Here is a 15,053-nt window from a genome sequence, read left to right as displayed (position 1 = left end):
TGGCAACATCTCAGATGCCTAGGAGCCTGGGGACACCTTCGCTTTGGTGTTGAGAGCAGGGCACGGGCCCATTCTCCGGGGACCCCTTCGCCTTGGAGAATTCCACAAGTGCTCCTACCCCACTCATTTCTGATCCTTCCCAGAGGCTCCATTGGGCCAGTTGGAGTGTGATCGCTTCCACCCCACAGAATTATTGACACAAACAGTGGGTCTGCTTGCTGCCTACCTTGTGGTCCCCATAGGAGACAGAAGATTCTGCCTGGAGATGTAGCCAACTAGCTGGCTCTCCCCAGCCGGCCAGAACTGAGAGGAAATTCATTAAACCTTCCTGATGACAAATGCTCCAGCAGGCGGCAGGCAGAGAGCGATTGCTCCGGAAACCTGCCAGATGGGAGTCAGCCCAGGTGACTTTATGAGACTCAGGCCTTTATTAGACTTGGCTCTGGGGGCCTCCCTTGGGGTCAAGCCAGGCAAGGTTTTATTTTGCTCAGGCCCCCAAGCCCTGCTGTTAGCCTGCCATCTCCATGATGTGGACTGATCCCCATTAAGTGAGGGGGGTGCAGTGGGCATAACCACCTCTGAAAGACTCATATACCCCCAGGATGAACGAGCCCCCTGCCCAGACCCTGGCACAGGGGCAGCTGTGAGGATGTGCTGGAGAGCAGGTATGCTACACCCACGGACCCCTACTCTGCAGGTGCCCCAAGAGGAGGGAGAGTCTCCCCATCTGCCACAGGAATACCCTCTGCTTGAGGACAGCGCCCTCCCATGTTTCAGTACAGCGCCTTACTCTACAAGGGCTGGGCAGTAGCCCCCTCCCCTCCGGGCTGGCCCCACTGTTGCCATGGTAACAGCATCTGCAGAGGCGGCAGGACCCAGGCACAACCTGCCAGAAGAACTGGTGGTGTGGAAGGGAAGCAGGCATCGGGGTGCTGGGCGTCATTCACTCTAAGTGGGGAGGCCCATGTGTGGAGGGGTGGGGGCGTGCAGAGAGCACCTAGGGCAGAGGGGCTTAAACCTGGCTCCCCAAGGATCCCGCGCAGATCCCCAGCTCTACCTGATCTGCTGAATCCAGCTCTGGGGGATCAAGTCAGGGCCCTCTCATTCTAGAACATTCTAGAACACCCAAGTTTGAGGACTGCTGGCACTGAATGGTATCCCACTTCCCTGGAGTCTGGCTGCTGGGATGAATTCCTGGAGGACACCCCCAGGCCCAGGATAAAGAGAGGCTTCTTGGGGAGGAAACAGCCTCAACACTTAGACACTAGGGGTGGCGGGAGAGGGCTGTAGCCCGACAGGGAGGAAATGAGACCAAGACGGCAGAGCAGTGGTTCCAGGTTTAATGGAGGGTGTGGAGGGTGCTGCACTGCGGCTCAGAGGGCCCCAAGGCAGGAGCAGCTGGGGCCCCACATGGAACATTCGCTTTTTGCAACTGAACAGAAGCACATGGCGTAACCAGAAACAAGGTTAAGGCCCTCCTGCCCCCGTCCTGGACCTGGGGGGACATAGAGGGCAGGTCAGCTGACAAGGCCTTCCCTTTGGGACAGGTCACCCCCACCCCCAGGGTCTGGGAACTCTGGGAGCCTCCCCACCCCACTGCCCTTCTGAAGTCAATCCCTAAAGGGGAGGGGAATCTGGCAGGGTCAGCCCCAACCTGGGGCAGACACGGAGCCCCTAAAGGTACAGGGCCCCTCTCCCAGCCATTGCGGGAATAATAAATACTGTGTGGCGTCAGCAGGGAGGGGCGCCCATGGGCCGGCTGGCAGCAGGAAGCGGGGTCTTCGGGCCCAGCTGCCCCACTACGCCTGCCCCACTTGCCCCTCACTCAGTGCGCAGGATGATGTGGATGCCGGAATCCGTGAACACGGGCCCGCTCATCTCCCCCGTCCGCAGTGCGAAGGAGGCATCTTCAAATGGCTTCTGCATCTGACCTGCAGAAACATGAAGGATGGTGTGGGGTCAAAACCCGGCTGCAGGCCAGGATCAGACAGGACAGCCGGATGGGGCTCCCACCTGCGCCCAGCCTCACACTCATCAGTCACGCAGTTTATGGCCTTGTCACAGTGCCGAGCGGCCCAGCTGGGGGTGGCAGGGCCATTAAGGAGGCTCCAGGAAGCCTGAGGATAGCATGAGGGATGGCAGGCAGAGCTGCTGTCACTACTGCGTGCTTAGAGATGCATTTTAGTGATGAACTCGTCTCTCTGGGCCCAGTTCCCAGCCCCTGCGACGTCGTCTGTCCTGCCTGCCTCCTGGGGCAGGCGGCAGCTCCTTATTGGTTCCCCTACACCCTCACCCCATCCTGGGTATCTCAGGGATGAAGGGGAGGGAGGACAAAGAGGAGGAGGGGGTGCTGGCCTGGTCCCCTCTGCTCTTCCCTTCCCACTGCCCCAGCCAGATGGGCCTCAACTCAGGGCTTCTGATTGGACCCCTCCTCCCCTCACCCCGGTTCCCTACCTGTGAGGGCGGGGCGGAGGATTCTGGAGGCCACGCCCTGGGGCTCTCAGGAGCCCCTGCCCTATACCCCCAACAAGAGGAGAGGCAAATGGCAGCTCGGTAGGCCCGTGATGGGGACAACTGCGCAGAGAAAAACACAGACTGACTCCCCACCCCAGAAGGGAATGACAGGGGGAGAAGGCTCTGCAGTCACCCCCGCCCCCACCAGCAATCAGCCTCTGAAGCCTGAGGGAGGGACTGTGCTGCCACCTGGTGGACCTTGCAAGCCTGTGCGGCAGGGGCCATCTCACCCATCCTCTACCGGCTGGTGGGCCAGAGGGTCCCCAGGGCTTGGTGGTGCCCATTGCTCGCGCACCTCTGCTGAAGGCACCCAGGTCTCCCCTGGCCTTGGCTGAGCTGCAGTCGCTGAACTGTGAAGCGAGAGATTCAAAGTCCTCTTCTCCCGACTTGATCTTCTGGATGTAGCCTGCAGACACACACGAGGCACACAGGAGACCTCCACGTCAGGGGTGGGACGGGACAAGGCAAGGGCTCCAGACAGAGGCTGGCACGTCACTCAGAAAGGAGTTGTGCAACCCCGGCCCTACCGTGCACACGCACACGCACACACACACACACGTGAACACTCGCCACCCCACGTGCTAACACACACCCACAAATGCCTTCCCACATACGCGTGCACACAGTCACGTTTGGAGCCACAGGTGTCCATGAAGTGGTGCCTTCCACATGTATGTGACACCACAGTGACCTCAACAACCATGCTGGTCTCACACTCCGTTCCTATACCCCTGCTCCTTTTGTCACTCTCCCCACTGCACACAAACATAACATGAACTCAGCCTGACCTCGTCCCACCTCCCACACATATTTTGAGAGAAAACCTACCTCCAGGTCCCATTGGGGAGGACTGCAAGAAACAGGATAAAGAGGGACTCTGGGAACTAGGGCCCCTTAAGAGTCCCCAGGGCAGTGGTGGGAAAGCTTTCTAGAAGCTTCTAGCAGAACGGCAAGAGGCCAGGGTATGAGCCTAGCTCTGCCACAGGAGCCGGCTGAGTCCTCAGCCCCTGGGCCTCAGTTGTCCCATCTGTCATAAGCCAGAGGCAGGGCTGGGCTGCTTACTGGCGCGTTGTGAAGAGACCTGGGAATGGTCACTTGTCATTTCCATGGAGGCCACAGAGACAGCCACCATGGCTCTGCTCCCAGCTACCCAACAGGGTGTGTTGGCAGTGCACCAGATTCACCCTCTGTGCAGCTTAAACTGTCCCCACTGGGTCCTGATTTCCCAATGGGGAGAAGGAGGATGCGGCTGACAGGAGATAGAAAAGGTGACTGAGGAAAACGGCTCCCAGCAGAGGGCAGCAACGAGCATCTGTGTGACTTAACGTTTGGGGGGCAGAGAGCGCAGAGAACCGCTGCTGTGTGTGTAGGTAGAAGGAGCCAGCAACTGCTCTTCTGAGTCCAGGGTGGAGCCCTTAGAACCCGAGGGCAGGAACCCGTCCTGTCCTCCCTGAAATGCCCCTCGCCTGCTCTGGGCACCCCTGCCAGTCTCCTCCCTGTGCCCCCAGGCTTCCACCTGAGCTGGGCCTGCATGGCTGTCCTGACAGCCACTCTACCGGGGGCATTCTTCCTGAGGCCCCTGGGGATGTCCAGGACCATGCACCCACCCAGCTAGTGATGGGGCACCAGCCCACATCAGATGGGAGGGCCACCCTGTCACACCTGCCAGGGGGTTTCTGCACACCACTGTGACACTTCTACCCACTGCTCCTGTGTGACCTAAACAAGGCTGTGACACGCCTGTATAGTACCTGTCCGAGCACCACAGGGACACTGCTGATAAATCTACCTGGTGCTCTGAGGCCCAGGTACCCAGCTGGGGGCATCCGCCTAACACTGGGCTGCTGCAAACTTCACCCGGCCCATCACTCAGACTCCTATTTGACCTTAAGGTCACTATTATCCATCTGCCTGGGGCTGAAGTTAAAATGGCACCAACTTGACTGTGTGCCTGTCATCCCATCTTGCTGCATGCCACAGCAGTAACTGCAGTGTCCTGGTTATCTGATCAGCTTGATGCTCCCATGACCATCCCCGTCACCCTGTCACTCTTGTCCTGTCCTAACCACCCCTTTGCCTCTGAGCCTTAATCATTCATCATTTGCCAGCAGGACACAGTGACTAGCAGAACAGTGTCTGGCAGAGTGAGACCTTGGCAAATGCCACTTGCTGTCACCTTTCTCCCTTCCATGTGGGCTGCATGTCCCTGTGACGAGGCTGCCCCTATTCTCTCTGATCTGCCCATCCCTGGTCTTCTTCGCTGGCACACCTCGGCCTGGTCTGGCCACTACTGTGATGGGCTGCCTGGTCAGAAAGGCTTGATGATGTGACACACGCTCCACCCACTATGGCCTGCGCGCTGTGATGGCTTCTGCCTGTAATGCCCTGGTATGGTCAGGACAATTCCCTGGGGCTGCTAGGTGGTCCCCCTGTGCCAGACGAATGCACGGGTGACTCCGACCTGAACCAGAGTCACTAGGATACGCCTCCTCCTCCTCTCCCTGGACGTTCATTACCTCTTCGCCCTCACCTGCACAGCATGGAGGTTCCCCCTCCTGTATGAACGTCGATTCACCAGCTGGGGAATCCTGAGCACACAATGCAGCACTCCCTTCCCGTGGGCCTGCCCACCCCCAGGAGGCACAACTGTCCACCCAGCACCTTTGGAGCCAGGCCCGGCCCCGAGCCCACTACAAGCACCATGTGGCCTCATCCTCCAGCAATTGTGCTGTGGGCATGGCCACAGGACCCCTGAGACTAGATGGCCTGGCCAAGAAGCACAGTGTGCAAGTGCTATCGGCCTGAAAGACAAAAGCCAAGCTTTTGCCACGCCCCCCTACCCCCCTTCATAGCACCCAAATCTTCCTCTAACCAGCCGGCTCTCAGAAACATTCTGCTTAGATGGAGCCCAAAATACTTTTTAAATAATGCTTCCCTTCTGAGTTCGCCTTTTTTAGAGGCTGACCTTCAGGTGTCTGGTCCTGGTCACAAGCCAAGATGCAAGGGAAACTTCAGACCCCTGAGTCACCTCAGCTCAGTCTTACACCCCACCACAATGACCCTCCCAGACTTGCCCTGCTCCTCTGCTCACCTCAACCCTATCCACACGCCCACTCAATGGTGTCCATAATGTCACCCTTGCTTAGGCCTCTTCCCGCCTGAAACTCACCTGCTGTCTTTTGGTCTCACCTGGGAGCCTTCCCTAAGACTCCGCTGCATGAGGTGCCTCCCCGGGCCCTGCATTTACCACTGTCCTGTTTGTGCGTCTGTCGCCCGCCTCATACCGGAGGATGGGGGCCGGGTTGGCTTAGCTCACTGCTGTGTCCGCAGCACCCAGTACTGTGCACATAAAGGGTGGCCACTAATATTGAAGGAATTCATGAATAAATGGGGAAGCGGGGAGAGGGATCTACCACTGGGCTCTGTAGGCAGAGATGCTGGAATCTCATGCCTTTTTTCTGTGAACATCAAGTCAAGTGGTACAGGATGCAAGAAACAAAGTGCAACCCTCCCTGGCCTTTTCCTGGCAATGCCCAGGCCTTGCCTGACTGAGTCAACACCAGTCACCACAACAGTGCCCATCCAACCCTCATCCAATGGGGCTCTGGCCGGGGCACTGGCTGAGAGCTAGATAGATCTGAGTAGCCTCTCAAGGAGCTCCCAGTTTGGAGTAGGCACCTGCCTCCTGCTTCAGGGAGTTCAGGAGCCCTTGAAACAGGACACACAACAAAACAACATCTGCCTCTGTTGGCAGATCACAGCATATCCCTGGGGCTGAGGAGGGTGGACTCTGGACCTCAATTGCTGTGTTCAGACCCCAGCTTTACTGCTCCTGAGCTCTGTGACCTTGGTGGGGATTTTCCCTCTTGGAGCCTCATTTGCCTGGCCTGTAAAATGGGCTTATCAACAGCTCCCACCTTGGACGGCTATTGTGAAGAGTAAAGGAGTTACTTACTGCTAGAGCAGGGCCTGGCCCAGAGCAAGCCCTTGACAGTTCCTAGCCGTCAGTCCCCGTAATATGGACTGAATTGTGTGCCCCAAGTTTATATGTTGAAGCTCTGAACCCCCAGTGTGACTGTGCTTGGAGATGGGCCTTTATGGAAGAAATTAAGGTTAAACGAGGTCGTGAGGGTGGGCCTTGATCCCACAGGATTAGTGTCCTTCTAAAAAGAGACGCCACAGAGCTCCACTTCTCCCCACGCACACGCATCAAGGAAACGCTGCGTGACGACACAGCGAGAAGGCAGCTGCTGTCTTGCTGTCCATGATCCAAGAAGAGAGCCCTCACCAGAAACCGAATCAGTCAGAACCTTGATCCCAGATTTCCGGCTTCCAGAACTGTCAGAAAGAAACGCCTGTTGTCTAAGCTCCTAGTCGCTGGTGCTCTGTTACAGCAGCCTGAGCTAACACAGCGTATTTACTTAAGGAAAAGTGAGTGAACAAATGCGGTGGTCTCTGGCCCTAAAAAGGTTTGGAGACAAACTAGGGAAGGAGCCTGGACAGGAAAAAGGTGACAGGCTTAGTTCTGCCATCCCAGAAGACCCAAGATCCAGCAGGAGGAGCCCCGAGATCCAGCCTGAAGCCAGCAGGCTAGAAGGGAGGGGGGGAGGGGACATGAAGCCAAAGGCGCTCACTGACCCTCAGACGCGGCACAGGTTATGTGTGGGGGGACTGCTGCTCACACTAGGGCCTCCCTGGAGCCCCCAGGCCCTGGGCATGAGGGGGCAGAGGGGTGGGGAGCAGGTGTGGAGGGCTTCTCCGCGGCCTGGCCTCCTTAGACAAGGACACCAGCCATATAGGCAAGCGGTCCTCGGGTCCCTGACAGCAGCCGAGCCGCTGGCAGGGGAGTCGATGCGGGAAAAAGAAGCCTCAGCAGAAAACCTGGATGCGCTGGTTCTCACTGCAGGCCTATCCCCTCTGGGCAATGAGGAGCACTGGCTCTAAGTGGATATTGATGCGACTTCGACCCAGGCTGCCAGCTAGAGTGTGCTGCCCAAATCCTCATCTCCTGAGCACCTGGAACAAGCCCATGGCAGGGGAACATCCACTTTCATGGGAGAACAGGGGGCCCCAAAGCTCGCTGGCATGGCACCATGCCCGCATCTCACTGCTCCCTCCTAACAACCCCCAAGGAAGCCTGCCCTAGCCCGTCTCAGTGTCTCAGGAGGGAGGTCCCTGCCCAAGGTCATCAGGGCATGCTGAGCCCACTAGCCTCCCATGTCCTGCCCAGAGCTCTTCCCATGGGCCTTGGGGGAGCAGCAGGGGCTGCCAGTGAGCAGAGGCCTTGTCCTGACCTTGGACCCCCACCACACTCACCTGAATGACTGATGTCAAGGCTCCGCTGCGTAGATAGTGAGCACTAGACACTGAGCCCACTGTTCTGCGGAGCACTCCCTGGATATTCACGGCTACCTCATCCCCATTTCACAGAAAAGGAAACCAAGGCTCCAAGAATGAAGACACTTGCTCATGGCCACACAGCTGGCACCAGGATCCATCTCTGTGTGCCTCCAGGGTGGGCTACTCCGGTTCTGACCCTACCCCACCCTGACGCCTCTAATCCATCACCCAGTCCTGATTCTGTCTCCTAAATCTCTAGAATCTGCAACACCCTTCACACCCACCCCCAAGTTCAAGTCACATTGCCTCTAGCTGCAATTCCTCCACAACTTCTACCAGGCTCTCCAGCACAGGTGGGCGTGCCCTACCCCTGCTAACAACCCTAGTCTGCATCCACCTAAGGTTAGGCCCCAAGGCCTAGCTGTTTACCAGGGCATCTCTCCCCACCCCCACACTCCCAACCCAGGTAACCCTCCCCAAGACCAAAGCTGACCTGAGCACTCTCAGGGCCCCACCACAGCATCAACCCCACCAGACACAGACCTGTCCATCCTAGAGATGGGGGAAGACACCCTCACCTGCCATTCCCAAGCAGTCCCCACAGTCTGACAGCTTTCCTTCCAAGCCATGCCGAGACTTCACTGTGCCTACCTGCCTTAGCCTCCTCCCATCTCTTGCCAGGATTGTCCCAAGAGTTTCTGTGTCTGGCCTGGCTGCTGTGCTAAACCCAGGCCCTCCCTCTCCCAGTTACCTCAACACTTTTTCCTCGGGTGCCTCAGATTTAGTTGAGTCCCTCCCCAGACCGCACCTGTTCCTGAGTCCCCCCTACAGGTGGTGGCACCTCCTGCCACTCAATCTTGAATGCCTGTTACCTCTTGCTCCCTCTTGTGTAGTCCAGAAGCCTCAGAACAGAGACCACTTGAGCTGGGAAGACACAAGAGGTCATCATCTCAAGATTCTTTCTGGACTTTCCCCACCATTTTCTCCTTTTCCCCTGTGGGCAGCCAGACTTCCCTCATCGCTCGAAGTTGGTCCCAGCCAGTCTGGGCTCTGGGCCTTCTGACTCCCCTGGCCCTTCACCTTCCAGCCACATAGCTCTTTCCTGAAAGTGCAGTGCCACAGAGCCCCTTTCTGGCCACACGTGGCCATGTGTTTCCTGCTGGCTCCAGGAAAGGCCCCAAACTCTTTGCCTCACTCTGGGCCCTCTTCAACCTGGCCAGGACCTGCTCTTGAAGGGTCTGGTCCCTCTTCAGTCTCCTGCACAGCCTTCCCGAGTCCTGGCTGCAGCCTAGCCCCTAGGCCTGTATTTCTGTCATTTCCTCCGCCAGGAATCCTTCTCATTTCCTACTGGTTCACAAAACAATGCTGTGAGTGCTAACATGGACCCGGCTGTGTGCTGGGTGGTGGGAACACAGTGGGGAAAGAGACAGATACAGTCTCTGCCCTCAGGGCTCTGGAGGCAAGCTTTTTTATCTGCCTTCAAGATTCTGTGCAAGAGCTCAGTTCCTCTCTACAATGCTATGAGGCATGCAGCTAACAGGTGCCAGTTATTGTGCCAGACACCACATGGGCGGTGTGGGTGTAAGTAATATCCTACAGGCCAAGTACTGGACCAAGTGATGTGACAGTCAAACAACAGCCAATACTAACTGAATGTGCATTCTTTGCCAGGCTTGTGCTAATAATAACAATCACAATGACCGCTAGCAATAATAGAACATTTATTAGACGCCACGTGCTATTATTCATGGTTTACTGCATTAGGTCAGAGTCCTTACAACTACTCTGTGAGGTGGGTCCTATTATCATAATACTAATTTTATAGGTGAAAGCGATTGAGGCTCAGAGATGTTAAGTAACTTGCTCAAAGTCACACAGCCAGGACCTGGCAGAGCTGGATGGGAACTCAGGATGTCTGGGTGTGGGTGAGGTACCTGTTGTAAGGTAGAGGAGCAGCCAGGGAGGGTTCGGGGGTCTCTAGTGGGAAAGGCTGAATGGATGATGAAACCACAAATGAGATCCAGACCAGCACTGTCCAACACAACTTCTTCCAAGGACATAAATGTTTTCTATTTGTGCTGTCCGAGACGGCAGCCGCTAGCCATATGTGGCTACTGAATACCTAAAGTATGGCCACACAACTGAAGAACCAAGCTTAATATTTACTTGACTTTAATTCAAATGGACATAGCCCCATGTAGGTAGTGGCAGCCATACTGGACTGCTCTAGACCAGGGTTCTGCGAACTATGGCCCATGGGCCAAAGCCTGCTGGTTTTGTAAACAAAGTTTTATTGGCACACAGCCATGCCCATTTGTTTAATACTGTCTATGGCTGCTATCATGTTATAAAGCAGAGCTGACAGAGACTGTATGGCCCACAAAATCTAAAATATTTACTATCTGGTTTTTTAAGAAAAAGGTTGCCAACTGCTGCTCTAGACTATGGAGAAAACAGAACAGAGCAAGGAACAGCCTCCTCTCTCAGGGCAGAATTAACTTACAACTGTTGGCTAGTTCTATGTTGCTACTTTTCCAACCTCCCTCCCCCCCTCCCCCTTCTCCCACCTCCAAACCCACCCATGTATGTGCCACAGAACCCTGCTTGATATTATCATCAATAGCTCCCACTGATTGAAGGACCACTGTGCGTCATGCACTGTCTCATCCCACTGAATTTTCACAACAGCCCTCAGAGGCAGGTATATGACGATGTCCATTTTATAGATAAAAACTGAGTCTCAGGGAGGTGACTTGAGTCGCCAAGGTCATGGAGGTTACAGGGGCAGCATAGCTACCATCTTAACCTGGGTCTGCAAGCCTCCAAGGCTGGGTCCTCCTGCCCCTACAGTGGGAAGGAGAGGTGGCCATGTGGGCCAGGCTCATGTCACATATAGGTACTTCTGTATTGGCCAACGCCACACCTGACAGCTGAGCAAGTGGGGTGGAGGGTCTGGTGTGATATCTACAAGGCCCACTCTGGCCCCTGGAGGGGGAGCGGTACCAACTGCCCTGCCCCCAAGATCCCATCTCCAGCCCTGCTCACTGTTGATCAGCTCCAGGGCCTCTTCCTTGGTCCGGGTGATCTTCTCCTGCCTCCAGGACGAAGGCCTCCGAGACTGGCTGTGCTTGACCAGCAGGTGTGAGCAGCGAACCCTAGTAGGTTCCCCCTGTCCATTTTTGCCGCCGCCACTGCTATTGCCACTTGGACGTTCCCACTGGCTGGCGTTAGTGATGTGATTGAAGTAGTACACCCGGCCTGAAGAGAGAGGAGGCAGGAATTCAGCTGGGACCTGCTCATAGGCCAGATAAGGGACTGGCCTATGAGATGCCATCATTCAGCAAATCCATTGTGTGTCTACCACGTGCCACAAGCCCTTAGGGAGCTAACATTCTAGGTGCGGGCAAATAAGACAACATGATAACTTCAGTCACTGATAACTTTGAATAACCCAGGGTGACAGTAGAGAGGAAGCCAGGGTGGGGGAGATAGAGTGGTTCAAAGCATGCACTCAGCAGCCAGACTGCCTATTCAAATCTGGCTCTGCCACTTACTCACTGTATGAACTACCTTCCCCGGGCCTCGGTTTTCTCACCTGTAAAATGGACATGACAACAGCACCTGCCTGTTGGGCCATTGTAAGAACTAAATGAGGTCACATCTATAAAGTGCTTAGGATAGCTCCTGGCACACATTAAGAGAGTGATAGCTATTATTATGTTCCTTTTATAGAAGACAAAACTAGGTAGCACTTCCTGAGTGTTTACTGTGCTCCAGGCACATTATGGAGGGAGGCACAAATTGTACCCCAGGCGTGTCAGACACCAAAGCTCAGCTCTCTTCCCCTACAGTGTACTGTATTGCACCAAGGGGCCAGCATGACTGGGGGCCAGACGTTATGCAGGGACTGAGGTGCGTGGAGCAAACATGGCACACAAGAAGCCTGAAGTGGGACCCAGTAGAGACGGGGTATCATTCCAGAGAACCAGTTTACCTGGGTTACATAGAGGACTTGTGCCCAGCACTGTGAAGGGTTGAATGTCACCCCAGAGGAGGACTGTCAGGGTTGAGCAGAGCAGGAATAGCAGGGGTTGGGACCCCGAGTTGGACACAGCATCAGTTTTATGTCGCAGGTCATAGCCACAGGCCAGGGCTGGAGCAGGGTGGGAGAGAGCTGAGCCAATAATGGCCTCTAAAACCTTAGCAATGGGCTCTATCTCTCTGAACCTCAGTTTTCTCAGCTGAAAAGTGGCGGTGCAATGAGACATAAGGACATCAGACTTTACGGGGTTGGTTCAAGTGGAGAGAAGATGATGAGGTATGCAAAGTGCTCACCAGAATGCCTGGCGTTCAATAAACCAGAATTATTACTGCGACTTCAATTACTACGGACAATGGAGGCAGTGGAGTGAGATGTGGAGCCTGCTTCTCAGCAGTCTGCAGGGACAAGGGCAGGAAGCTCTGGAGTCAAACTGACTGGGTTCTAATCTAGCCCTCGCCCCCCACCCTCTGAAATGAATGACCTTGCGAGAGTTCCTTAAATTTTCTGGTGACAGTTTCCTCACCTGCAAGATGGAGGTAATGACTACCGACCTCTCAGAGTTGTGGCCATTCAGTGAGAGAAAACACTTAAAACGTCTGGCATAATGCTTGACGCTGATAAAAGTGCCCTATTGTTGCCATTATTGTACATAACTCTTAAATCGGGCATACAAGCACAGGGGCCGTCCTTAGGCAGAACCATCACCATAGGCTCAGCATTAGGTGTGGATGGCAGGCCTGCTAGCAGGAGTAGGTAGTGGATGCGAGACCGGGCAACTCTAGGGCCACGCCCTGAGCACGGGCTTGGGGTCTCCTCCCCCAGGGGTTCCCCGGGGCCCAGCGGGGTGCAGAGACGTTTCCTCGCGACGTCAGGTGCATTAGGCCGAAAAGTGTCAGCCCAATCGGCAGGGCCAGGACCATCGCCCAGAGCGGTGCCGTGGGATCACCGGCCCCATCCCCCCCGACCCCCCGCAGCGCCCTGGACTTTCCTGGTCCCATCCCCGCCTCAGCTTCCTCCGGTTTCCTGGCTCCTGAGGCTCAAAGCCTCCACTGGGCGGGCCGGAGCCGTTACCCGGGACGATTCGGAGGAGCCAAGATCCCATGAAAATCGGACAACTGCCCCGCGCCCGAGAGGCGAGCTCGAGCCTTGCTTCCACAGGCCCGCGCGGCCCCGCCCCAGCCCCGACCCCAGCTGCACCTGAGCTGCGGCTCATGCGCTTCTCCCAGCCGGGCGGCAGCTTCTCCTCATCCGCCATCTTCCCTCCTGCCGCAGCGCCCGATCCGCCTCCGCCGCACCGCCTATGCCGCCCGCCCACCGCTGCCACCGATTGGCTGAGCGTGCCCTGCACCAGGGCCTGGCGACGACGCTCATTGGGCACTCTAACTGTCCGGACTGGGTTCCTGGCTTTCTATTGCACAGAAAAAAGAGTGGGCGGATCCTCCCCACATTTATACATGGGCCCCGGCTCCTGCCCCTTGGTCGGCCTTATTAGGCCCCGCCTCCTTTCTCTCCTGGGCCTCTAAGTGGTGGGGAAGGGATATGCTCCCGCCTTCTCAAAGCCCTTTGGCGAGCTTCAAAGAAGTCCCAACTCCTCCTTTGCGTCCTTCGCCACAGAGCCCACCCGATTGGCTACGGCGGCAGCAATTCTCGCCTTCCCCCTAAGCCGTTTCCGGAAGGCCGCAGCCCCCAATACGGAAGTGTCTGGCTGGTGTGGAGGTTACGGTAGCCGATGAGGTACTTGGGAGATGCAGGCTTTGATGTTGCCACAGCAACGCAGTTGCCTTGGTGATGAGCAGCTAAGAACCAGAAGCCTAAATTTGTCTCCTCCATCCTTCCTCTTCCCATCCCTTTCCTCCAGATGTCCCAAACTAACCCACCCCCTTTGATTTGGGGGGGGGCAAATCTAATCCTTTCCCTCTACCACTGACCCAAACACCTTCCACTTTCTTTGGAACCTACTAACTTCACTTATTCCCTCTTAAGCTGGCACTTGCCTCTATCCTGGTGTCTAGTGGGTGTTGGCACTGCCACTCAGATGGGGACACAGAAGGAGACAAGGGTGGGAGGATGATGAGTTCAGTTCAAATCTATTTAAAATGAAGTCTATGGCGCCCATGGGACACTGAGGAGGTGCTTAGAGACCCAGGGCTGGAGATAGCAATGGAAGTCAAAGATTACCAACAGGGAAGAGTTCAATTACAGTTCATCTATAGCACTGACCCTCATGTGACTGTTAAAAAGAATGAGGCACAGTGACATAAAACACAGGGAAACCTGTTCACAAGAAAGTAGAGACAAGATGCAGTAAAAGCTAAGAGCACTCAGGAGCCAGGTTACTTGAGTTTGAAGCCTGGCTCTACCATTTGCTATGACCTTAAACAAATTACTTACTTAACCTCTGCACTTCGGCTTTCCCATCTGCAAAATGAGGATAAGAAATAAAATACGCGATCTGACAAGTTTGCGAACCTGTTGCACCGATGTTGCTAACCTTTTTTTGATATCAGAGGGATTATTCATTATGAATTTGTACCAACTGGACAAACAGTTAACCAAGTTTACTGTTTGGAAGTGCTGACAAGGCTGCGTGAAAAAGTTAGACGACCTGAACTTTTCACCAAGAATTCATGGCTCTTGCATCACAACTATGCACCAGCTCACACAGCACTGTCTGTGAGGGAGTTTTTAGCCAGTAAACAAATAACTGTATTGAAACACCCTCCCTATTTACCTGATCTGGCCCCCAGTGACTTCTTTCTTTACCTGAAGATAAAGGAAATATTGAAAGGAAGACATTTTGATGAGATTCAGGACATCAAGGATAATATGATGACAGCTCTAATGGCCATTCCAAAAAGAGAGTTCCAAAATTGCTTTCAAGGGTGGAGTAGGCACTGGCGTTGGTGCATAGCTTCCCAAGGGGAGTACTTCGAAGATGACCTTAGTGATATTCAGCAATGAGGTATGTAGCACTTTTCCCAGGATGAGTTTGCAAACTTAATTGTCCGACCTTGTATATTTCATATATACCTTTGATGTAAACATTAAATGATGGGGCCGGCTGAGTGGCTCAGTTGGTTAAGAGCGCGAGCTCTGAGCAACAGGGTTACTGGTTCGATTCCCACATGGGCCAGTGAGCTGCGCCTGAGCTGAGCTG

The 15,053-nt window shown here is 55.2% G+C and overlaps 1 protein-coding gene across 3 annotated transcripts; it reads right to left on the bottom strand.

Annotated features, from left to right (window-relative positions):
• Nucleotides 1–1,324: 1,324 nt before the first annotated feature.
• PIN1 (peptidylprolyl cis/trans isomerase, NIMA-interacting 1) lies at nt 1,325–13,280 on the bottom strand. 3 transcript variants are annotated; one of them, XM_019659380.1, is made up of 5 exons: nt 13,094–13,280; nt 10,900–11,112; nt 2,810–2,920; nt 1,826–1,931; nt 1,325–1,495 (listed from the first exon to the last, which is right to left on the bottom strand). In XM_019659380.1, exons 1-5 carry the CDS (start codon nt 13,149–13,151, stop codon nt 1,468–1,470), a joined length of 516 nt encoding a protein of 171 aa, XP_019514925.1. In that variant the 5' UTR covers nt 13,152–13,280; the 3' UTR covers nt 1,325–1,467. The 3 variants fall into 3 exon arrangements, 2 of the variants coding, with proteins under 2 accessions (XP_019514925.1, XP_019514926.1); XR_002125882.1 differs by lacking the exon at nt 1,325–1,495 and adding an exon at nt 2,455–2,574 and having other exon boundaries at nt 1,845–1,931; XM_019659381.1 differs by having other exon boundaries at nt 1,325–1,931.
• Nucleotides 13,281–15,053: the final 1,773 nt, after the last annotated feature.

Source organism: Hipposideros armiger, unplaced genomic scaffold (genome assembly GCF_001890085.2).
Source record: "Hipposideros armiger isolate ML-2016 unplaced genomic scaffold, ASM189008v1 scaffold_298, whole genome shotgun sequence".
NCBI classification, from domain to species: domain Eukaryota; kingdom Metazoa; phylum Chordata; class Mammalia; order Chiroptera; family Hipposideridae; genus Hipposideros; species Hipposideros armiger.
This window is presented reverse-complemented; position numbering and strand designations above follow the sequence as displayed.